The following is a 23,746-nucleotide window of genomic DNA, read 5'->3' on the forward strand; positions in this document are numbered from 1 at the left end:
GTGGCTGACGGGCTCCCTCCGAAACGATCGCAGCGAACAAAGTTTGAGTCCAGGGGTTGGCTTCTGGGCCGCACCGTTGTGAGGCCTCAGCGTTCCAAACCCCTTGCAGTTTAGAGGAACTATGGTCGTGCTGGCGGATGCTACAGCAGCGGGGCTATTCCAGCGTCAATACAATGATGCATGATTTCGGCGCTTCTGAAAGCTGAATGTCTGGCAGGAGTTTAAAAAATTTCAGATGTTTTAAACTTCTACCTGATGACGACTAAGAAAAAAATTTTCTTTTTTTCTTAGTCGTCATCAGGACTTCGGGCGGTTCGATGTTTTTTTGAAGTTGGCGCTATTATAGCTCCTTATCCATAAAACTTATAATCGTGAACACAACGTTTATTTACGGTAGCTCTGGCACTCTCCTTCCTTGGGATAAAAATCTGCAAAATAGACAAATTGTCCCGTTTGCCGAACTTTGACCAATTAGAAAAGAACTTTTGAAAGAGACAAAATTCAGACTAAAGCATAAGTACCACCGGTCTGAGAACTTTCAGGTGCGTATTTTTGTTATGCACTATGCCATAATATATAAAAATTTGGTTAGAAGAGCAGCATGCGTAAGCATGGCACTCCACCTATTTGTGAAAAAACATCTGTGCTTCGAAAACAATTTTCAGCGCAGAACTAATTCGTATCCTTTTATTATTATAATGAGGCAAACGATATCTAAAAATATCAAGTAAATCATAGAGGTCAATGAGCCACCCATCGGATGAAATGTGACGACACAGGTGTCACCAGCAGATTTCATAAATGATCGTCGATAATGATTTTTTGTGGGTGGACCCCAGAGGCTGCGCTGCACTTCCATTTACCTCAAAATGGTGGGAAACATTGAGTCTCCGTAAAGACTTCGAGTTTTAATCTACTGGCAGCGAAATTCTTCAGTTAATTTTTCCCGGCTTGCGCGCGTCTTTAGCTCGAACTTCAACGTAGCCAGACATAGCCAGAAATTCAATAATTACTGAGGGCAATAATTGGATGGAGCTGTCCTCGGTGTCCCTTTAAGGAACTTCAGATCATCAGTCCCTGCATATCACACAACCAGTGGCGAAAAATACTGCTATCGCTGCGTCTCAATTCTTTCCTTTCCCGCAACCAGTGACACAGTTTAACTGCATCGCTTCATGCAGTAAATGGAACCTGTCTCTATATAGCACCATTCGAGGCGTAAACCAAGCTGTTCATCGACTCCAGAGTAATGCGTTTCACTAACGATATGAAATCGACGGTGCAGAATTTTGTGTTCTGCAAAAAACAAGCTCAGCCATATGTAAACATAGGTCGTTCCTGATAAGGCGTAGCAAAAAGTGATAGCTGGCACTAAGCTTATGTGAAGACGAGATTTAGCGTGCCAGAAACTAAGGATTTGCTTTTATTTAGGCGCAGTTCTACGCCTATCCGTGAAGAGAGCAAGCCGCGCTTATCTCACGATCAGGGAAGTTTTATGTCAGCAGTGTACGTTAGGATTAATAATGTTTTTTACTTTAGTATCTACAGCCTTAGTCAAAAGTTTACAACCCAGGGGGCTTTACTTTTTATGTATCCAAATCACTTAATTAAGGTGAGAGCAACTCTTGTCGTCCCCTCTCCGATGCCAATTCCTCTGACCTCTAAACTTCCGACAAAGTCTGTGCTTCTACTGAGGCAGCTGCCAAGATTTCTCGTCAGAGGCGAACTGCCGTAACAAGGGCATTGCCCCACGCCATCATGGCGCCTGAATTCGTCATCATCTTCAATCTAACTACCCATGCTGCAGTAGAAACTCGTCTCCCACTGGCCTACAGTCAAGCCTCTAGTGTGTCAGCTGCGGCAACGCTGGCACCACAGACTTACCAAAGACACCCCTTTGCTCACTTACGTTCTTGTTTTTTCTTGAAACCCACTCCGTTACCCTGAAGAAACATCGATTACCTTCCTTCGCATTGTATGTCCTGCCCGTGCCCATTCTTGCGTCTTGATTTCACCTATGTTGGAGGAAGCTCGCGTTTGTCTCTGATCCGCTCTGCACCTATCATTTTCCGTTTCACAGCCCACTGCGCTCTTCATAACCCAATTTTGTGCCTTTCGTGAGCCTCCAAGTCTGTATTCGAAACGAGTGGACCGCCTACGTACAACTATTATGTACTTTTCTTTTGAGGGATACTCGTAAGCTGCCATTCTTGACTTCAGAGTACCTGCCAAATGCACTCCATTCCATCCCTATTCTTCAAGATATTTCACTATCATGACTCCGGATCGGTTTTGTGGTATAAGGAGCACTGGTTATCTCTTAATACTAGAAGCGATGCCGTGCAAGCAGATCATCCACCTGGCGTGAAAGAGGACCGTGGTTCGAAACCTGGTGCCGCGCTATGCTGCACCAGGAAAAATGAAATCCCCTTGTCAATGGAATTGCATAGCCTGATCCGGTGACTAGAGCCGGTGACGCTCTGCCTCACCAGCACACTAATTGGCAACCCTGGCACAGTACTTGGCCAACCCTTCCTAAATGAATACACCATTTAACCCTCGGCCCTCGGTCCCCAGCGGATGCGGGGCAACTCACCAATGAGGCGGTCAGACCTGTCACGCAACGAAGGGTGCTATGAATCATTGGGCCCGCAAGGGCCCCCTTTAGAAACTGAACCCGGCAACGCTTAACGCCTTAGCCTTATCCAGTGAGGCTAGCTTAGCAGCGCTATTCGAGGAACTATACTCCGTTTCAAACATCATGTGCAACGCTGCCAAAGCTAGCGCTCTTTTTTCCGCTGCCTCAATCCGCGACACAAAATAGTGCGTTGCTTGTGGTGAGCGAAAAATAACAAATGTTTTGCTGGCAGGCTTCGTAAATAATACATTTGTCATCAGCGTGACAAAAAACGCTCTTATTGCGAGCGAATGGATCAAGATCTGTAATTTTTTATTTTGTGTTTGTCGTCTTTTTTTTCCATTTCACGTTTTCGCTTTCCCCGCAACCCTGGCCGCCGTGTTTACTTTTCCGGCTCCCTTTCACTTTTGAGAAAATGGCGTCCAGCACAGCGGCCACCTCTCCTTTACGCTTAGGAGAGCAGAAAGTTGGGCTAGTTGGTTGATAGGCATGCTGAAGAAGTTGGCGCGGAACAACGAGGACAAGCGAGACAAAGACGAGCGCTACTCACAACTGAAGGTTTATTCCAGACAATGCTCAAATAAATAGTGAAACCAACAAGAACAAAAACAAACAAACCTCATGAACACCACAAGTTACCCCGTGAATCCCAATGATTTGGTCAAGAACAGATACTCCCTATCAGAGAAGCGAACGGAAGTCTGACTAATGCACTTATCGCCACTAATGCGCATATGAAAGGCTTCCATGAGCTCACGCGTGAGTGCCTGAATAGGATCGTGTTTTCAAAAAGCAGTTTTCACTGGATTTTTTTTCCTTGTCGTTTGTACTGCACGTGCGACAATGTTTTGGGAGGTTATCATGAGAATCTCCACCGAGCAATCTTCGGTGTTCTCCTAATCTCTCACTGACGCATCGTCCAGTTTGGCCGATGTATAGCGCGCCACACATATCAACAAACTAGCCCAACTTTCTGCTCTCCTAAGTGTTATTTCTAGTACATCAGGCTCTATTTTCTGTAACTTATTTAACTTCAATGACCCTCTAGTGATTGTTGCAGCCGTTTCTGTGTGTGCGTGCAAAGCGAGGGTCTTTTCCTGGGTCTTCGTTTTGGTCTGTGCCCTACGGATGTGTTTGTGCTCACAGGGGTTTTGGAACCCTCGGCGGGACACCCTCGGTGGAAAACGACTGTGCCGAATGTTGAGGTCGGAGTGATGCAGGCAAGCTAGATTTTTTAAGGACCAGATGCGTATCGTCAGTGGCAGAACGACAAATGACTTGACATTTCGTCACTGGTGTGCCACTTCGTCGTACCTGACCGAGCTGCTTTGGAATTGTGTTCTCCCAACATTTCCAAGACCCCAAAAGACTCGAAGACCGATTCAGGACGTTGTGACACTGGGAAACGCTGAGGTTCCTGCCCAGCACCTGGAAGTCCTCAAGCTTGGATGAAGTTCGGCTTGCCTTTGGTGCTAAAACCTGTTGAAAAGATAGCAGTTGCCCGGACAATTTCGAGGCTATCGCGCACTGAAGTCCAGGCAAGATGTTCCGAGGAATGCGTCGACGTGGTAGCAAGGACCCATGAGAAGAAGAAAGAAAACCATTGGAGCACTGCTGGGGTTGTCGACTTCTTGACATCTGCCGGGTTGCGAGTATTTTGTGCGGATAAGCTATGGGGGTTCGTGCTGATTCCTGAAGGAATGTTCGCGGAGAACGCCGAGGCAGCTATCGCGAAGAACTTCAGAGAGATCGACTTCAAGGATATGAAGATAAAGGAAGAAGCTGTGGCGCTCCGCCACAACCTGGATAAACTAGCGAATGGCATCAAGAAGGCTCAAGACACTCATCTAGACGCATTTTTTTACGGCAAAAACCCACAAGGAAGGAATTCCGTTCCGGGAAATCTTGCCCGAGCGGAACACGTGGCAATTACTGATGGCCATGTACCTTCAGAAACATCTGGGGAGCCTAAGCGTGGAGGACCCTTTCATGGTGGAAAATTCTGAGGCAGTGGTGAGTCTCCTCAGCAACAGTAACCCAGGACAGTGTACCGCTTTCAGCATGGACATTGAGGACTTGTACTATTCAATGCCAAATAACGAGATGATAAAAAGTGCCCAGGAATGCATTACGGAGCACAACGACGAGGCCGCATTCGTGTCCCGATGTGGTGTATCTGTTGGGTCTTTTTTGGAGATACTCAAGTTTTATCTCAAATCAATGGTCATAGTGTGGAACAGGAAATTATTCCTACAGCGAACTGGTGTTTGTATCGGGTCTCTCGTAGCCCCCATCCTTAGCAACATTTTTCTGGCTAAGGTCGATAGAGCGATAGAAAAGAAATCAGGAGGGATAATTTTGAAGGCATGTAGGTATGTTGATGACTACTTAGTGTTGTCTTCTGAACCCAACCAGCAACGCACCGTCGTCAATGTGCTAAAACGTTTTAAGGAGTGCGGCCCTAGTCTCAATTTCACAGTAGAAGTACCAAGAGATGGAAGGCTCCAGTTCCTAGATCTGCCTTTGCCTTTTCGCCCCAAGCATGTTTGTTGGGCATACCACCCTAGGGCCAAAAAAGCGTTGTTTGATTATTCATCCGGTCATTCCAAAGTCATAAAGAACGGGATAGTCACTTCCTGTTTGAAAGCGGCCGTCACCAAGTCTTGCTCACATGCTATCAAGGAAAGCGTCGAGTCCCAGGTGAAGAGGTTGAAAGAAAGCTGGTACCCTCAGCATATAATCGTAGAAGCTTGTGGAAGAATGGTAAGGTGGATCAAGGATAGGTCGCGACCTAAACTCCGGGAAACAGTGTCGAAATTTTGCAGTCATACCATACGTGCACAGATTGGCGCATGGACTGCAAACTGTTGCCGGGCGTTATCAAATTCCGATTGTGTTTTCCGCCCCTCGGAAGTTGGGAGCAATCTGTTCACAGGTGCACAACCGGACGGAAGAAGGAGGCGAAAGAACGGTACGAAAAACAAGAAATGAATGCAGCATCAAGCACAAAGCCCCGTTCGTTACCTGTGCTAGGGGGGTTGTGTACAGATTGCCGTTGTCGAGTGGCGCACTATACATCGGCCAAACTGGACGATGCGTCAACGAGAGATTAGGAGAACACCGAAGATTGCTCGGGGGAGATTCTCTTGATAACCTCCCAAAACATTGCCGCACGAGCAGTACAAACTACAAGGAAATAAAAATCTAGTGTAAACCGCTTTTTGAAAAAACGACCATCCTATTCAGGCACAGGGAGCAACTCACGCGTGAGCTCATGGAAGCCTTTCATATGCGCATCAGTGACGTTAAGAGCAGTAGTCAGACTTCCGTCCGCTTCTCTGATAGGGAGTATCTGTTCTTAACCAAATCATTGGGATTCACGGAGTAACTTGTGGTGTTCATGACGTTTGTTTGTTTTTGTTCTTGGTTTCACTATTTATCCGAGCATTGTCTGGAATAAACCTTCAGTTGTGAGTAGCGCTCGTCTTTGTTTGTCTCGCTTGTCCTCGTTGTTCCGCGCCAACTTCTTCAGCATGCTCCTGTACTCATTTTCTCGAAGGTTCGTGCACCCAGGCTGTCAAGGCACGCCAAGCAAGTAATTGCAAATGTGTACCCCCATACCAGGAACCGTTTTCTGGAGAAGTCTACTCGGGAAGCACTGAGTGCTGCGAGCGAGGATAGCGGAGTATCTCCCCGTACCGCTGCCAAAATCAAGGCGGAGCGTCTGTGTGGGCCTTTGGCGTCTCCTAAAAAAAGATCTCGCGACGTGAAGATTTCAAGCTCGCGAACAGTCAAGAATGACAGCTTCAAAGTCCATGCCATCCGTCTGAAAGTGCACAGTATGTACGCGAAGAGGGAAGTCCCAACACTGGACAGTGTGCTAACGGCTGTCAATGAGGACGACGACCTGCCGAACTTCAAGAAAACGACGTTGTGGAGGTTGGTGAAGGACGTCGTATTCATATTTGAAAAAGAAAACGGAACCTTGCGCTGATCGAGCGAAGGGACATCATTGCCTGGCGTCGCAGGCACCTGCGGGTGATCAAGGAATTCCGAAGGCAGGGCAGGTACGAGTCGTTCCCTCCTTATTTTCTTTCGGAGCACGTTTAAACCAGCTTCATATAGATGTTGATGTTAGCGTTACATCCTAGTAGTCGTAACAGAGAGTGTTGCTTCAGAATAACACATTTAAAAGAAATCGTGTTTACCACGTTGCTGTTGCCGACCTTTTCGTAGAGGTGACGTTTCACAGCCAGTTTTATGCTACGTTTGGCTGGGGCACGTGTCTGCATGGGTCAAATTTAACCGCTAAATCCCAGTTGGTGCGGCAATCAAAAACAGCAAAAGTGGCAAAAATGTAGCATTGTAATGGGTAGTGCCATCTCGTCGTCACCGTAGGAACGAATGAACACCCACTGTACGCGGCCCGTTGCTCCGGTGGTGCGAGTTCCTGACGCTCCTGCTGCGAACGTTGGCAATTTTTGTTCGCAGTCGCCGTAAGTGAAGAGATTTCAAATGTTGCCGTGTTAGTCATGTACCCCATGCAAACATACAGTGAATATAAACTGGCTACCAAATGCCGCCTGGCGCGAAATATAAGCCCGAACAATGGAGCAATAAAGCCGAGATAATTCTTTTTCTCGTTTGTCTTTGAGCGGCTGTTTGTGAGACAGTGGTCAGCAGTGTGTTTTTTTAGTGCGTTGCCTACTTACATGCTGCAGTGTGTTTCAGTAAGGCATGTTGCTGGGCTAGTTGGTTTAGCATTTCTTGAAACTTGGAAAAAAAACCGCCTTGGCACAAATAAATTCGACCGCGGCGGCTGCGTTTTTATGGAGGAAAAACGCTAATGCGCCCGTGTGCTGTGCGATGTCAGTGCACGTTAAAGATCCCCAGGTGGTCGAAATTATTCCGGAGCCCTCCACTACGGCACCTCTTCTTCCTTTCTTCTTTCATTCCCTCCTTTATCCCATCCCTTACGGCGCGGTTCAGGTGTCCAACGACATATGAGACAGATACTGCGCCATTTCCTTTCCCCCAAAACCATTTATTATTATTATTATTATTATTATTATTATTATTATTATTATTATTAATATTATTATTATTATTATTATTATTATTATTATTATTATTATTATTATTATTATTATTATTATTATTATTATTATTATTATTATTATTATTATTATTATTATTAAATAAATTCACACAGACAAAACAAAAGAGACAAGGAGACAACGGACAGGCACCTGTCCGTTGTATTTTTGTCTCTTCTGTTTTGTCTGTGTGAATTTATTTGCGCCAAGGTGGGTTTTTTTCCAAGATTCAAAAATTGCAGTGTGTTTGTTTACTTAGAAGCATTAACTCGTGCGCTCGGTTGCTTCGCATTTACAGGTGCATCATCTACCCAGATGAAACCTGGGTCAATGCAGGCCACACAAAAGAATACGTCTGGCACGACAATGTGAAGTCATCTCAGGATGCCTTCCTGAAAGGTTTATCAACGGGATTGGCTGCGCCTCCGAGCAAATGGGCCCGTTTGATCCTTGTACATGCTGGGAGCAGTGCAACTTGATTCGTACAATACGCTGCTGACTTCTTCAGAGCAAAAAAGGAACTTGTTTTACTTCGAATGAATGTGTATACACATGCTGCTGAGAAGAGAGATATGACTCATCAGCATGCTGTGGCAACCTTTGTGCGTGCGTGGGTGGAAACATGAAAATATGTGTGCGTGTGGGTGTGCGTGTTGATCAATCTACCGAGGAAAGAGAGAGGACTCATCGGCATGCTGTAATCACTCTTGTGTGTGCATGTGTGTAAAAGCGCATGCTGATTAGCATCAAATTGTATCAGGCAGTAACTTGTAGTGTAGGTGGTGAGGTGGACGTGAAGGACATGGTGCTGGCGACGGAGGAGGTGGCGGTGGTGGTGCGTGGTCGTGCTAATAGTGTCTGTATAGAAGTAGAATTTGTAAGGGAGTGCAAATAGTACTTTTTCCAATTAGGATATGAATTGTGGTACACATCGTCAATGGGTGCAGTTTTTGGAAGATTCATTGCAGAAAATACAGTGGAGCTTAATCCAGCGTTGTCAGTTATTCGAAAAGTATCTGAAAATTTCAGAGCAAATTCGAATCGTTTAGAATAATTTTGAACATGTACTGTTTGATTTGTTTGACTAATTGAACAGGAATTTATTCAATTTGCTGTCCAAAAAATTTTGAACATTCACACACCCCTAGGAATGGGCCTCATTTTGTGTGTGAGGGTTGGGAATGGTATGTATGGGTGTCTGGTCTTCATGTCCTGAAGAGGGAGTCCTGGTTTGGTGTTCTTTCGAATTACTGTCAATCTCTGGTCGTTTTGACATGTTATGCAATGCTGCAGTGCCAGTGTTGAGCTAGTCCGTACTGTATGTTTTGTGCTTAATTTTTGGGGGTGTGAATAATTTCAAGCTGGCTCTTGCTCGGTTCAGTGTGAATTTGTTTGTTTCGAGTCATGTCTTTGTTAGTACATGTCCCAGGAATTTGATTTTGTTGACGGAAAATTCACTGCTTTATGAACCTTGTCCATATATTGGTCAGGTTCTCGTTGTATGAAATGTAGCTCGACGGACTGCATATATTTTTTTTAATTTTGGAGCACTTGACTGGTTGTGTGTTAGTGTACTTCCACTGCACGTGTTCTTTAATTTGTTTGCTCTGTTATCCATGCCACTGGCTGTTTCCAGAATAAACCATTTCTCGCAAACGTCGCGTGGTCAACATTCTTTATTGTCCTGTCATATTTATTGTTTGATCTTACGAAATATTTCTCCATAGCGTTGTACAACTTTTACTGCATTCTTACTTGGTGGTCCCACAGCTCGGATCTCTTTTTGCCTGGCTGCATGAAAATCCCAGCTGAGCAGCTTCTGCTCTTCTAGGAGAGCGGGGAAATCGAGACAAGCTGACTAGCCTCTGTATTGCCTTCATATACATTTGTGCACGACAACAAATCTAACTCTTGAGGCAGTACTATTTCCTGTCACTGTGTGAATCAAGACTATGTTCTAAATTTAACACTTAACACGGGAGAACAGGTTATATTGGGGTGGTGCGTGTATAAATAATTTGACCCATCAGTTTAAATATACTGCTCTTCTGTCGGATATCGTAGCCCAGTTATAGAGCTCTGTTTTCAATGACAAAGGAAAATGCGCTTTAATTAAGAACGAAAAATATTTTTAAAAACAAAAATAACAGATATGCACAAGAATGTTGCATATACAGAGTCAGAAAATAGGCAGTTAAGAAGTCTATAATATGTTTTCTGCGCTCATGTATGATAAACCAGCTTTCTAAATTAAGACATCTTCCATCTGAACTTTACGATCAGTAAAAAATAATTGCTCTCGCCAAGTCCTTTGGGCTAGTCTACAGCACAGTACCAAAGTCGGTCCCAGACTATTTTGACGAAAACTGGATCCGCCGCTAACCGGTTGCACGGAACAATTCATAACATGCCAGGTGCCTTAAGAGAGGCCCGCAAAGGAGTAGGTTCCTCGGCAACGGCAAAATCGAAAGTTGCAGACGGTAACTTGTTATTTGGGGCACGGCGGAGCACTCACCACTGTGCTAATTAAACCCAACGAATGAACATCATCTTTTCACACAAATCTCTCACTTGCATATAAGTCGCAATGCTGCAGAATCGGGAAGAAAACCGCCACTGCTGACCAAAAGCAGGTGCGAGTTCACTGACAACGGATTTCGGGCAGCTCACATTAACGCGGTATGCATCAAAAGAACAGATGCATGCAGTTCATTTCAGAACGCGGCATAATATTCAAGTGATTCTGAACAAAATGAGATTTCTCATTCAAGTCACGCGAAATGCAACTTGCGATGAAAAAAAAAGTGCGAAAAAAAAGGTTCACCATGCGGGATTTGAACCCACGCACTCCCAGTTGCATGTCGATTCTCCGGAGCGACGCGTTAGAGCACACGGCCACAGAACAGCGCGGCGTGCTACACCTCTTTTTTTTTTTTTTGCGGACTACTTCTGTAGCCTTCACAGCGTTGCACATGATGTTTGAAACGGGGTATAGGGTGCAGTAAATGGGATGTCATAAAGCTTTGTGAGGTTAGAATGACTGACAGATAAGGCGTGCATAGGGCTAATGGGCGGTCACTTGTTATGTTATCCTGGATTTGCGGACAGACGAGAATTACATATGGGATTCCTTATCAATAAGGATATAGCTGGCAACATAGACGAATGCTATAACAATAAGGAGAGAATGTCATTTTATTGTATTTATTTATTTGTCTTGAAAGGGGGTTCGTGCAATAGTGAACCCGGCGATACACTTCACAAACAGCTGGGTGGCTCGCAGCAGAAGCTCAGTTCAACAAAGGCAGGGGTCTGGAGCCGCGCGCCGGCACTTCGTCTCCAACTTCTTCGTCTGCCATGGAGGCAACATCAGGCGCATTCATCATAGTTTACTACAATTTATTTATTAATTTTTTAACCAAGGGAACCGAGCATCGCAAAAACATGCAATCACACAAGAATGACAAGACACGACACGAGCGCTGAAGACACCAGAGCGCTCGTGTCGTGTCTTGTCCTTCTTGTGCGATTGCATGTTTTTGCGCTGCTCCGTTTCCATGTTTAAAAAATGCACCAACTAGCCCAAGAAGAAAATTTACTATTTATTAAAAACTGCTAGAAGGCAAGCGTACGTTGGCCGCAGCTGAACTGAACGGGGTTAACTGGAGAGATATGGAAAAGGCCTTGGTTCTTCCGTGGATGGAGTCAGGCTGATGATTTTTTTATTTATTTACAGAATACATGTGTCGCCTGGGAGCATTGGCCCAGGGGAGGCAGGTTGAGAAAGATGTAATTTTTAACAATACCTAGCAAGATTGCAAAAATAGTCTGATCAAGGTAATACAAAACAATAAGTTGGCAGTGCTAGGCTAACAAAGTTTAAAAATGAAGACACTGTTACACTCAACAAATGCAGCCGAGAATGAAAATCATGGTTATCGCAGAATAAAACATTCTTCTGGCAGGAAGTTACACTCTACTTCTCCTAGAAAAAAAAGTTTGCAAAAGTGTTCTTTCGCAGACATATTCGCGCACCTTTAATAAAAATAAAAAAAATAACACTGGACACAGAACGCTGGCCCTGGGGCACTCCGGAAGATACGGTTATGTAAGTTGAGCTAAGATTGTGATCTTAGAGCTTTTACCCTCAGAGTGTTTACCGGGAGTCCGGGACGCATATTAGTTTGCGCTAGTGGGCGCTTAAGCCTTGTAAAAACAATATTGCAAGGCACACATGATACACTGGCACATTGCCTTTCCGGTCTCCCCTATGACGAATTTTTTTCCTTCATTCTAACATGTTTTACGTTTCCGATAGAACAAATCTACGCATTTAAAGGGACACTGAGCTCGATTGCTTTCGATTAATGCTCCAGATAAAATGGACGCCGTGGCTCTTCGTAGCTTTGTTGCTGCCTGCCCACAAGAAAAAGGCGCATTTGTCGCCGAGAATACTGGATTAAGTTTTGCCACCAAACGGCTCAAGCACTTCAAGACCGAGAGGGACTCCGGGCCGGAATCATAGTTCGGAAGTGAAAGGCTGCGTAGTGTAGCCTCACGGATGCGTGGTATAATGTTTAGGTCAACATATTAAGGGAATCCCGCAAGGTGGAGTAGATTTGTAATAAGGGAGTAACTACTCATTATCCTCCACCCAAGCGCTGTCATACGGTTACGAAGGAAAGCTATGACGCTTTCAAATAAACTTCGTAGCTTCAGAAAAATTCGTTCTGGTTAGCTCGGTTTGTAGAGCCACTCCTGTGGAGATGCGCTGCTCCCGGGTTCGAATCCCTGATCAGGACGAATTTTTATTTATGAAAGTTCTTTCAAAGCTGTATAGTTCTCCTTGTAGCCGTATGGCTGCGTTCGCGTGGGTTCTAATGATTAAGTACTCCCTCATTAAAAAAGCGGCTTGTACGCAGCGCAGCTTTATTTGAAAATCATGGGTGGTGGCGATAGCTGCATTTGGTTTCTATGGTGTTTTCTATTCGAAAACCTTTTTTTTCCTAGAGAAAAGTCTGCTTGTCGTTAGAATGCGATAATCTAACTGCGCAGGGCAACCTGAGTTTCGAAGCGAGAAAGGCTGGTGACTCCAGAGAAAGTGTGGTCTAACTGTGCATTTCCCGTCTCTGCCCCGAAGGTGGACACTGTGACGGAGCTGGCGCAGGCCAACGGGGCCACCGAGTTGCAGTGGGCGCGGGAGCCCGAGGAGCGCAACCGGCTGTGGAAGGCGCGCCATGCGATCTTCTACGCGACGTGCGCACTGCGGCCTAACACGCGCTGCTACGTGACGGACGTGTGCGTGCCCATCTCGCGGCTTCCGGCGCTCGTGGCCGCGGCCAAGGAGGACATCGCGCGCCACGGCATTCTGGGCACCGTGGTAGGGCACGTGGGCGACGGCAACTTCCACACCATGATGCTGTTCGACCCCGGCGACCCCAAGGAGTACGCCACCATCAAGGAGGTCGCCGACAAGCTTGCCACCAGGTGCGGTTTATCTCCACGCAGCGCTAAGCGTCGCGTCGCCAGACTCAGCAAGGCTAGCTGCCCAGGGTCACGGCTGAAAATGTCAGGAGAGCACGAAAAAAGTGGACGTGCGAGCAGACGACGTTGCTCGAACAAAACGGCTACAGCAGAGTGTCAACCGCCTCTGCGGGGATAGCCGCAGGGTGATCTGATGACATTTATACCCGATGGCCATGAATCATAAAATTTATGAAAACGAGCAAGTCGGGTTATTGTACAACGGGATACGAGGAAGGGAGGGGGGGGGGAGATTATTAATGCTGTAATGCTGTTGGGCCGCCGCGGTGGCTCCGTGGTTATGGCGCTCAGCTGCTGACCCGAAAGACGCGAGTTAGATCCCGGCCGTGGCGTTCGAATTTCGATCGAGGCGAAATTCTAGGGGCCCGAGTACTGTGCGATTTTAGCTCATGTTCAAGAACCCCAGGTGATCGAAATTTCTCGTGCCCTGCAGCTTTCATAACTGACACATACTTCACAAAATGTTTCCGAACAAGTACGCGGACACATGCAAGTGGTGTGGAGCCACCCCCACTTTATACCCTATTACATGGGAGTGTAAAAACAATTATTCATTCCATAAACTCAAAGAGCCCAATGCGGAACAGTGGGAGAGCCTGCTCACCAGCAGCGTGCTGGCGGTCCAAAAAGGACTGGTCCAGCATGCGTATGAGGTAGCAAGACTCAGTGGGGCCCTGGAATAAGGGCACCACCCCTGGAAGTCTCGGAACTTCAACATGAAGACACCTGGGTCCCGCTGAATCGACCAATTTTTGGCGCCAATAAAGTTTTTCTCTCTCTCTCTCTCTCTCGTGCCCTGCACTACGGCGTCCCTCGTAGCCTGAGTCACTTTGGGACTTTAAACCACCATAAACCATGGTATTGCTGTGAGTGCTATTAGATAGAATAAATCTAGAGCAGCGGTTCTGGATGGATTTGAGGGTATTGGTTAGGTGAATGTGATCAGGGGGGGGGGGGGGGGTGAATGAGTCTCGTAGACAAGTAATTTAACCGATGGTGGTGCAGGCGCCAGATAGCGACGGCGATAGCCCTATAACCAGTGAGCGAAATTGGTGATGCTGTTTAGATGATGTGTTCAAGTTAAATCATTAAAATATGGACACCGAAGTATTTGTCGGAGTCAGTAAGGATCACAAGATTACATTACTAAAATTAGTAGAAGCCACACATTTACAGTGGCAGTGCAAAATTCCTACATTGAAAGTCATGAGATATGTGTCACGCCGTGTAATACATTAAGATCCTCGTGCAGGCTGGAACATCATGATTAGTAATTGGGCGATATATGACAGAATCGTCACCCAAGAGGCGAATTCCGGAAGAAATCCTATAAGGTAGCTTGTTAATATGGATCAGCAAGAGATTAAGACCAAAAACAGTTAGATGGGGCACACAAGAAATGATGGAAAAAACTCAGGATCAATGTGAGTTCGCGTAAGCAAATTGTTGGCGGTTAGTAAAGCATACTTGATTCCATTCCAACACTAATGAATGAAAATTAAGATTTAAGGTTTAGTGCTCCCGAGGGACCTTATGAAATGATTTTTCATTGTTCAAAACAGGGCGTCAATAGGAATGCTCTGGGTAATCAAAGAATGCAAGTCATTAATGAAAAGTGCGAGTGACTTGTGTAACTTGAAGTATTAAATGTTAGTACCTCAAGAACTTAGCGAAGAACACTACAGTCATAAAAAAAGACAGTAGCAGCATATACTAAGGAGATGGATAATACCTGTGTTCACGTTAGCATATGTTGCTTTGTTGCATGTGGTGCTAGGTCCTTTTCTTCCGTTCTTTATTTTCAATCAATCAATACATGCTTGGGGCACAAACGGGGGTAAACAGCCGCATTAAGCGGCTTGAAAAGAGAAAGATGCATTTTAATGATTACAGGCTCCCATCAGGTACGCTTATTCGGCTGGACAATGCAGGTTCCACTTCAAAGGTGACGAACACGAATTTCCTGTACATTATTTACAAGTGAGGGTGACTTAAAACAGTAAAGTGAAATAATCTTCAAATCAAAAGTCTGAGGGGAATATTATGGCAATTCCTACACAGAAACCGACAAGAACATCAAGAAAAATCGGCAAACAGTTCACAAGAATATCAAGCAGCACATTTACATCAGCGTGAACTCTTCAAGAGATTAACAAAGTTCAAACTGAGAGACTAGAGAAACAACTTTTGTATATGTTTAACCGAAGACCAAGAAACATTCGTTTGAGAGAGCAAATTTATTTAGCGGCGAAGGTAGGGTGCGCGGAGAGTTGTCGAGCCAGTACTCATCGTGGCGTATCATATGATATTCAATAGGGGCCACAAATTTGGCAGTGTCTGGAAGAAAAGAGGTGCTACGGTGTACCTGGGACTTACATAAGGTTAGAATATGGTGCTCATACAACATGTCGGTAACTTTTATGATTTCATATTTGGAAAATAAATTCACAAGGGTAGCAACTTGGGCAAGTCGGTAACGGTGATCCATGGTATGTGGGTGTAGCGCAAAACGAGACACGGGAAAAAGAAAGGCGCTTGTGTTGTGTGCGTCTTTCTTTGTCCCTTGTCTCTTTTGCACTACCATCACATACCATGGAAATAAACGACACGACGGTGATATTATATGAGCACTAGCTCTACTTTTAACGCACCTTTCTGCAATATTAAAAGTTTGATTTTATTGGTAATTGGTACCTTGGTAAATCAGAAGATGGGTAAGACGCATTGGAATTTCTGAAAGATGCCGAGCACCTTTGCTATCTTTGTATGTAAGCCACATGATTATCTTAGCGCATGAATTTGCTAAAATACACACATTGTGTTTGTACTGCATGTGTTATTACTAGAGCACTTTCCACTAGGATCAAGCTCTCAAGTCAATATTTCATATTTCTGTTCTCTAAATATTACAGCCTTAGTTTTTTCCACTTGGACCAATAAAGCATTTCTCCGGCACCATGCATGCATCTTAGACAACACGGTGTTGCCTCTCCGGATCATACAGCAACGCCCTTTTGCTGAAAGAAATAAAGTTTTGTCGTCAGCGTATGATATATTCTACTTCGTTTTATATTTTGATTATTACTATGTCGACTATGCCGTTGATGAAAACATTGAATAAATGTGGCCGAGTACACCAAGTGTACTGTCTTGGGGCACCCTATTTTTAATCCATTGGAGTTCTGTTTGAGCTGTGTCAATGTGAACGGATTGTGTACGGTCGCTAAGATAATTTGTTATGAATTTAAGTTCTCTATCTCGGACTGCATCTACTGAAACTTGTGCATCAGGGTCAAGTGATTCATCCGGTCGAAAGCATTGGAGATGTCTATAAAATTTACAAGCGTTAATGTATTCCCTTCAATGTTGTTAATTATCAGGTTTTTTTTGCTTCAATAATGCCAACTCAGTCGAAAATTTTTAAAGAAAGCCATATTGATTTTCGGTCAGGTTATCGTTGCGGTCAGAAAAGCTAGAATGTCTGAAGTATTAATTTTTCTATACCTTTAGAGAAAACTGCGTGAATAGTGCAACATGAACTAGTGGGCGAGATGTTCAGAAACTGGTCCGGTGAGATGGAAACCTGTGTAGTCAGTCTTGCCCTCGAGGGAAATCGTGTGTGCTGCAGAAGCCATAGTTACCGCGACGAAGCGCGTTGCGCAGTCGGCGCTCTTTCCAGGCTGCGGCCGCACGATCACTTCAAAATGCCAGCGTGAAGCCGTAAAACCATCTGGCATTTCCACTAACTGACAAAGGAAATGTCACTGTTCTTAGCAACAAGCTCGACTGCAAGAGCACAATGCTGGCTCTCCTCCAGAGCACCGGCTTGAGAAAAACTCAGTCGAAACTGCACAGAGTCGCAGAACGCGCGCTTGCGAACGTTTTCTGCTTGGTGCTTCGCCAACACGAGCCGTTGTGTACTACACGACTTCCTGCTAGAGCGGCCGAACACCAGTGCTGCGGGGCTTCCATGGGGTATACAATCTTTCGTGCGACCTATCGTAGATATCAGCTGTCCGCTGTTCTTCGTGCACCGTCATTGCCATCGTCGGAAGGAAAGCCACGGTTGTTCTTTTCCTAAAAGTGAGCGAGAGTTTAGTCCTTCTGGAGACTAACAGTGTTCCGCAACCATTAGTCCTTTTCAGAACTAACTGCGAAGGGTGCAGGTATTGCTCCCTTTGGGATAAGCTGCAAATAGTCTAATTGGCCCCCTTGGGGAAAAATTGGAACAGTTAATCCAAGGGAGCTGCCTTTTTTAAAAAAAAATGCCAATGAAGCGTTATTTGTAGTGTTATGTAGAGCGGCATAGTTCCGGTCTGCACTTATCACGCACAATAACAACCAAAGAAACAAATAAACGCGCATGAAAAGACAAGGATGCGAACCCACATCCTTCGGACTGGGTACCGAGTGCGGATTTGACCACGTTGCTGCAAACGGTTCGGAGCAGGAAATAAAAGTTTATATACAAAGCAGGAACATTGCTTGGATTTCTGCTCGCAGTTTTATCAAACGTATACCTGTTTAGAGCGAAGTGTGGTGATTTTGCTGTGATATGCTCTTGCAAGAAGCCGCGGTAAGCCCTAAAGCATACGCAAAGCGGTCTAAATTGCACTTTTGGATAAAAAAAGTGCCGAACAGTGTATACCTCACGCCTGGTACGTCACTACCGCAAATATTTTTTCTTTTTGTTTCCTGTGCGTAAGGTGGTCTTATTTGTAGCAACTGGCTACAAATAATGGGCTTTGTAGCACATTAAGTCCAGCTGAAAACAAATATAGAAGGTCGTGGTTCACATCCTTTTTGTTACTGGCGGGCAGTGGCGACGGGGAATGGACTGTTGTTCACTCATCATTTCGCTAAGTGTCGCCGATACTTGCACAGCAGCACATAAGCTCGTAAATAAACGGCAACGAAATAAAACTTTGTGCAAATTTAAAGCTAACCATTACAACTCACATTCTACACGTGTTGAAGCTCTTAGTACCTGCTAGTGCACTTTCTCAGCAGCTGGTTGCTTCAGTTCTGCCAAGCTAATGCTAAAGTGAACGTACGACTTTTTGCAGACGATTGCATCATTTATAAGGAAATCAACACAGTTGATGACCATCAAACCCTTAACAATGCGCTTAAATCTATAACAAAATGGTGCATGGACTGGCAGATGACCCATAACGCTACTTAATCAGCTTGTATGACGATAAGAAGGAAGAAGCATAAATCAAATTTTCCATACACCATAAATAACAAACCACTCACTACAGTCACGGAACATAAATATCTCGGTCTACAAATAACTGATAACCTCCGTTGAAACGCCCAAGTGGACATGATTACATCAACAGCTCTAAACCGACTTTTTTTTTATTAGACGGCGTCTGCGACTAGCCCCTGCCCAAACTAAACTATTAGCGCACAAAACTTTGGTTAGATCTGTCTTAGAATATGGTAACGTCGTTTGGTTCCCTCATACTAATCAAAATATTGCCAAACTCGAAGCAGTTCAAAGAAAAGCTGTCAAATTTATATTTAACAAATACCAAACAACTGACTCACTAACAGAAATAATGAAACGTGAGGGGATACACACACTCCATATACGTAGTAAACTCGCGCGACACAAGATGTATCAACTAATTCACCAGCAATTAAAACTTGACGTTACTAAATATATTTACTTTTCTAAAGCAAGATCGACGCGACACAAACATTCTAATACACTTATCGAGTACCCTTTCCATACTGACTGCTTCAAATACTCATTTTTTTTCCGTTTGCCACTCGTGAATGGAACAGTCTAAACCCTTCAATAACTTGCAGCTCATCGTTAGGAAAGTTCAGCGCTGCTATCGAGAGCTCGGTACTTAATTAGCAAATATTTTGTGTGTGTGTTTTCTGTGTTGCTAATATTGCTTCCTATTCTGTGTACCTTTTTAATGTTAACTTTGTTCAGGTATACACAGACTACCAGTATTGTTTTCGGAACTATTGCGATGTAACCTCTGTCATGACGCCTATTTGAGATTAATTTGCCTTGTTTCCATATGGTTATGATACAGTTCGTTTTATTGTTATTCTGCGTTGTATTTTTGGTTGTATTTTCATACATAAATAATTCCAGTGCCTTTGCTTTACCCTTACTATTAGTTGTCTATTTTACGATCTTCACCAAACTGATGTATTTTTTGAACTGTTATTACTAACCCTATTTTGCCCTCCTGCAACAATCCTAAATGGGATTAGCAGTATGTATAAATAAATATTTTTCTCACGAAAAATTATCTATCTGTTTGGACACGGAAAGTGGCGGTGCTCTCACTGGCCTTAGACGACTTCCTGCGTTGCGAAAAATCGAGTACTATTCCAGCCGAGGTCTTCTCGTGTGATTTTTGGGTTTTGCTGTGCTTCGGTTGCTCTCCCGGTTAGTCTCTTTCTGAAGAGTTAGTCCGTCGAGTTTGCGCACAACACGCATCTGTTGCAAGAGGAGTGCCGTATGCAAACTTAGGGACCACGCGAGGTTTAGACGAAAAATTGTGCGCTTGCTTCCTTCCCCTGGTTCGATCCCCGGCGGCGGCGGTCGCATTCCGATGAAGGCGAAGTGCTAGAGGCCCGATTGCTTTGCGATGTCAGTGAACGAAGCCGAAGTGGTGGAAATTTCTGGAGCCCTTCACTATGGCCTCCCTCATAACGTGAGTCGCTTTGGAACGTTAAACCGCGTACTAATCCTAAACCTATTTCTGCGCCTCCAGGAAGCATTCTTTATCCGCAGTTTTGAACAGCATCGAAAGAGCCATCTAGCTCACAATCGAAGGTTTACAAAACATACAGCCTTTGTCAGAAGTTTAGAGCCGATGGGGTCGCGTTCTAAGCCGTGTAGTGAGACTCCAGTAGCATTCGTGGGATTCCTGCCCGCTGGAGGACCAGAAGTCGGCGAGTGAGACGCTAGGGATGCATTATGAGCCACACGGTGTGGTTCGGAAGCGATTTCCCTGGGCTCAAAACTTTTGACAAAGGGTATGCACATCCCTTTTCTTTTAGCGTCCCAGGGAAAGGGAAGAAATCCTCGCTCATGTTCAGTGTATACAAGGAGAACACCCGCTACTGGTCCCTATCTGTTAACACTTTAATTGCCTGCGTGCACCTACCTAGAACCCTACAAAGCAGCGTATTGTTTTAACCTCCCGGACAATATTTTTGTGCTCGTTTTGAAAGCCTTTTATCCTCTCTGACGCGGCGCTGCGAATGATCTTCTACTTTACCTTGTTTATCGACCACACACTTTCTTCGTTGTTTCATAATTAGCCCGTTTATCTGTTTTCTTGTCTTCGCATATCGGGCTTCGTGGCCTCTGCTGTACACGAGTCATGTTTGATAGAAAATTGCCTTTTTAATCAGCAGTTCTTTATGTCTTAGCTCTTCTGCTCCATCGTTAGTTCTCGGTGGTAGTTTCTTCTTGCGCACGCGGTGACTGCGGCGCCTGTATGTATGTGCTGAATAGATGGGTGAGTAGTCGGCGTCCGTCTTTCGCCTTCCTCTCGTTCTCGTTTCTTTCGCGGTTTTCCTACAAGTTACCGCGCTCCATAGATCGAGCGAACCACATACGCACAAGGCCAGAAGTCAGACAATTCGACGAAAAATCGCGCAAAAAATGTTCACACATCCGTCTGTCATCAGTTGTGTGGAATGTCTCGGCCTGCGCGATCAAGCAGGGGCCCAGCCGTCAATAAACGCTCTCAGTATGCGAGTCCTTAACCCTCACCTTACGATGTTGATGCGACGCCTGGCAGTTCGGCAACTCCACCACACTGTTGTGTCAGGGGAGGCCTGCCACTGAGGATGGGCAGCCTGTGTTTACCGGACAACACGTGCGTAGAGGGTGTGGTGAAGCTGCAGAAAGCAAGCGGACATTGTGTAGAGGAAAGCGAAATTGAACAAGGAAAGTGGCACAATGGTCAGGAGGAAACGCGTTAGAATTAATATTAACCTGGCAGCCACCAACCGCGCAACATTAAGGGAATATTACTACTTATCAGTCTCTCAAGCAGTGAGGTACGCCTGGAGAACAGCGAGCGCCTTTGCGAGTAGCTTTCCGAGCTATGAGAAGCCTTTTGGTAGAAATGGAGGTTAGACCAGGATCCGCTCGTCTCTGTAGAGCTCGTGCGCTCGAGTGTCTTCCTTCCCAGTTCTTCATGGCCCGGAATGGATTCAGTGACTGCGCCAGCAGTTCAGAGTGGTGCATGTGGCGAGAAGAAAAAAAAACAGCGGCTTCCTCGCTGTCAGTGGGATGTAACGGGGATGACCGTGCTTTGTTACGCTGGCACTTTGCCTTCCATACAGCGGTCTCAGTTCCATTGTCTTAAACACTGTATTTGCGACCAAATACAGCAAACGTCGCAGTATGCCAGATTGTACGAGAAGCTTTTTCGTTTCGGAGAAAAGATAATTGAGAGCCTGGGCGTTTTTGGGAGGTGCAACACTTTTGGCGACGCTTCAAATTTTGCAGCGAATAAGAAGAGAAGGGATGAGACAGATGTGGAAAAGCACTATGTTAACTTCCAAGTCACTGATTGGGAAAACGCACAGCTATTATACATGCTGCATTGCCGCGGCACCCAAAACACACCTGTATGCTCTAGCGGGGACGAAGGTTAGCAAGATGGAGAGATGGAGTGCTCACACAATCTTGTCCGCTTCGATAATTTCACGTATGTGCCCATCCTTGATTTTTCCAATTAAAAAGCACTTATCGAAGAGCGATTAACAATTTTACGTGTGACTGAGCACTATGTGTCTATGTGTCAACTTGTTTCCGTCTATTGTCTTCTTATGCGCTACAAGGTTTGTTTATCTATATTTATTACCGACAGCGCCTGTAAAGTATTGTAAGGCAGACAACACGCTCATTAGACAAGTAACAAAGCACATATCTGAGTGCATTTTTGGCACCCTCTTCGCTTTGGCGCTGGCGTAATGACGACACTGTTGCTAAATCTCCAGGATAACGTTGTTGGGCGAGTTTGTCCATAATGCGAGAGAACGGCTGCGCAACTACGACAGCACAAGGAAGCGAACGACACAAGCGCATTTCTCGCATTTGTCGCTCTGTTTCTTGCGGTGTCACAGTAGATGCGTCGCCGTTCTCTTGCATGGCTAATGCTTTTTCATGCTCTTAAGCTTGCTCGCAAGCTGTTAATGTACTGTCATCTTAGTAGATGCACTGTGAAATGAGTAAATTATTTCGGAAGTTTTTTCGCATATTTTGATGGATCGCTCTGTCACCCGGTACCCCAGCCCGGGTTTGACTCCGGCACGTACATATTGCAGTTTAAAAATACATTGGTCTTGAAGTGGCCTTCCATGCTTTCACATGGGTTTCTATATTCTACTACACGGCTTTTGTTAATGAAAAGATGACGCCGTAGGTGCACTGGAAAATCAACGAACTGCTGTGAAAACGCGTGCTTACAAGCATTCCTATGGGCCGTACCCCACCGCATCTTGCATACGCAACAGATTGCCCTACACAGCCTTCGTGTGCAGGGCCCTCGACCTGGACGGCACATCGACGGGCGAGCACGGAATCGGCCTCGGCAAGCGCAGCCTCCTGGTGCGGGAGCTCGGCGAGACGGGCATCAGCCTGATGCGAACGCTGAAGAGCGCCCTCGACCCCAAGGGCCTCATGAACCCGGGAAAGCTGTTCGTGTGACGGCTTCTCTGTCTTCGGACACGTCTTCGGACACTGTCTTCGGACACTGTCTTCGGGATGTCAGCCCGGCGGGAGATGTGCCACACGTCCTTGCTCCATTGGTCTGCCCTCCTTGGCGCACCATGCCCGCGACCTTGGCATTGTTGAAAATCCACTACATGTATGAATGCGCACGCCTGAAACAGCAGCAGTCACGCTTGTTCCGGCACAGAAACGGTGGATTGTACTCACGAAGTACCACTGCAAAGACGTTTGTCTGAGCGGCCGTCGTTTAAGCGTTACAATTTCGATGCGTTCAACTTTGCTTGCAAATTTTTTACTCAGGCAATAAGTGCCTTCCCTGCGTTGGTGGATTTTCTGCGGCCAATGAGCGCAGGTGAGTTGCAAACCAACAACGCCACTGCTGAATTCGTTTCTGCCACTTCAGAATAAATTAATGCGCATCTCAGTCTTTTGGTTCTTTCAGTTTCGCTTCGTGCGAAATAGTGTACAATATATAACGGGAAGAGACAGGAATAAAGTGAAATGCTTTGACTCTCTCTATGTGGCCTTTTTGCGATTCCTTTCAGTGGCAGATGCCGTTCTACAGCTCATATGTTTTACAAAGCGGAACTCTGCCGCTTTGTCGACGTCCGCTTATTTGAATGAAACTTCCCTTCTCTATCCCAATCATGTCTACCAAGTTAAGCAGCTGTGTGCTGTTTAGTTTCTCCGCTAATCAGTTTTTAAGATTTTGTTCGATGCATTGCGAAAATTAACAGC

The 23,746-nt window shown here is 45.3% G+C and overlaps 2 protein-coding genes across 4 annotated transcripts in view; both read left to right on the top strand.

Annotated features, from left to right (window-relative positions):
- Positions 1–9,590, top strand: LOC144127819 (uncharacterized). Its single transcript, XM_077660760.1, has 3 exons — positions 1–4,651; positions 6,198–6,705; positions 8,033–9,590. The coding sequence occupies exons 1-2, from the start codon at positions 4,574–4,576 to the stop codon at positions 6,630–6,632; spliced, it is 513 nt and encodes a 170-aa protein (XP_077516886.1). The 5' UTR covers positions 1–4,573; the 3' UTR covers positions 6,633–6,705; positions 8,033–9,590.
- LOC144127818 (putative D-lactate dehydrogenase, mitochondrial) overlaps positions 1–23,527 on the top strand; it is a 278,355-nt gene extending 254,828 nt beyond the window's left edge. For all 3 annotated transcript variants that reach the window (XM_077660758.1, XM_077660757.1, XM_077660759.1), the window contains exons 6-7: positions 12,875–13,221; positions 22,819–23,527. In XM_077660758.1, the coding sequence (XP_077516884.1) occupies positions 12,875–13,221; positions 22,819–22,984 (513 nt within the window). In that variant the 3' untranslated portion in view covers positions 22,985–23,527. The remainder of the gene's footprint in view (positions 1–12,874; positions 13,222–22,818) is intronic.
- The last annotated feature ends 219 nt before the right edge of the window (positions 23,528–23,746 follow it).

This window comes from Amblyomma americanum, chromosome 4, assembly GCF_052857255.1.
Source record: "Amblyomma americanum isolate KBUSLIRL-KWMA chromosome 4, ASM5285725v1, whole genome shotgun sequence".
Taxonomy (NCBI): Eukaryota; Metazoa; Arthropoda; class Arachnida; order Ixodida; family Ixodidae; genus Amblyomma; species Amblyomma americanum.

Coding starts and splice junctions, on each gene's coding strand:
- LOC144127819 (XM_077660760.1), top strand. CDS start 4,574: ATGGCCATGTACCTTCAGAAACATCTGGGGAGCCTAAGCGTGGAGGAC. Junction 4,652..6,197: donor TGGAAAATTCTGAGGCAGTG/GTGAGTCTCCTC, acceptor ATTTTCTCGAAG/GTTCGTGCACCCAGGCTGTC.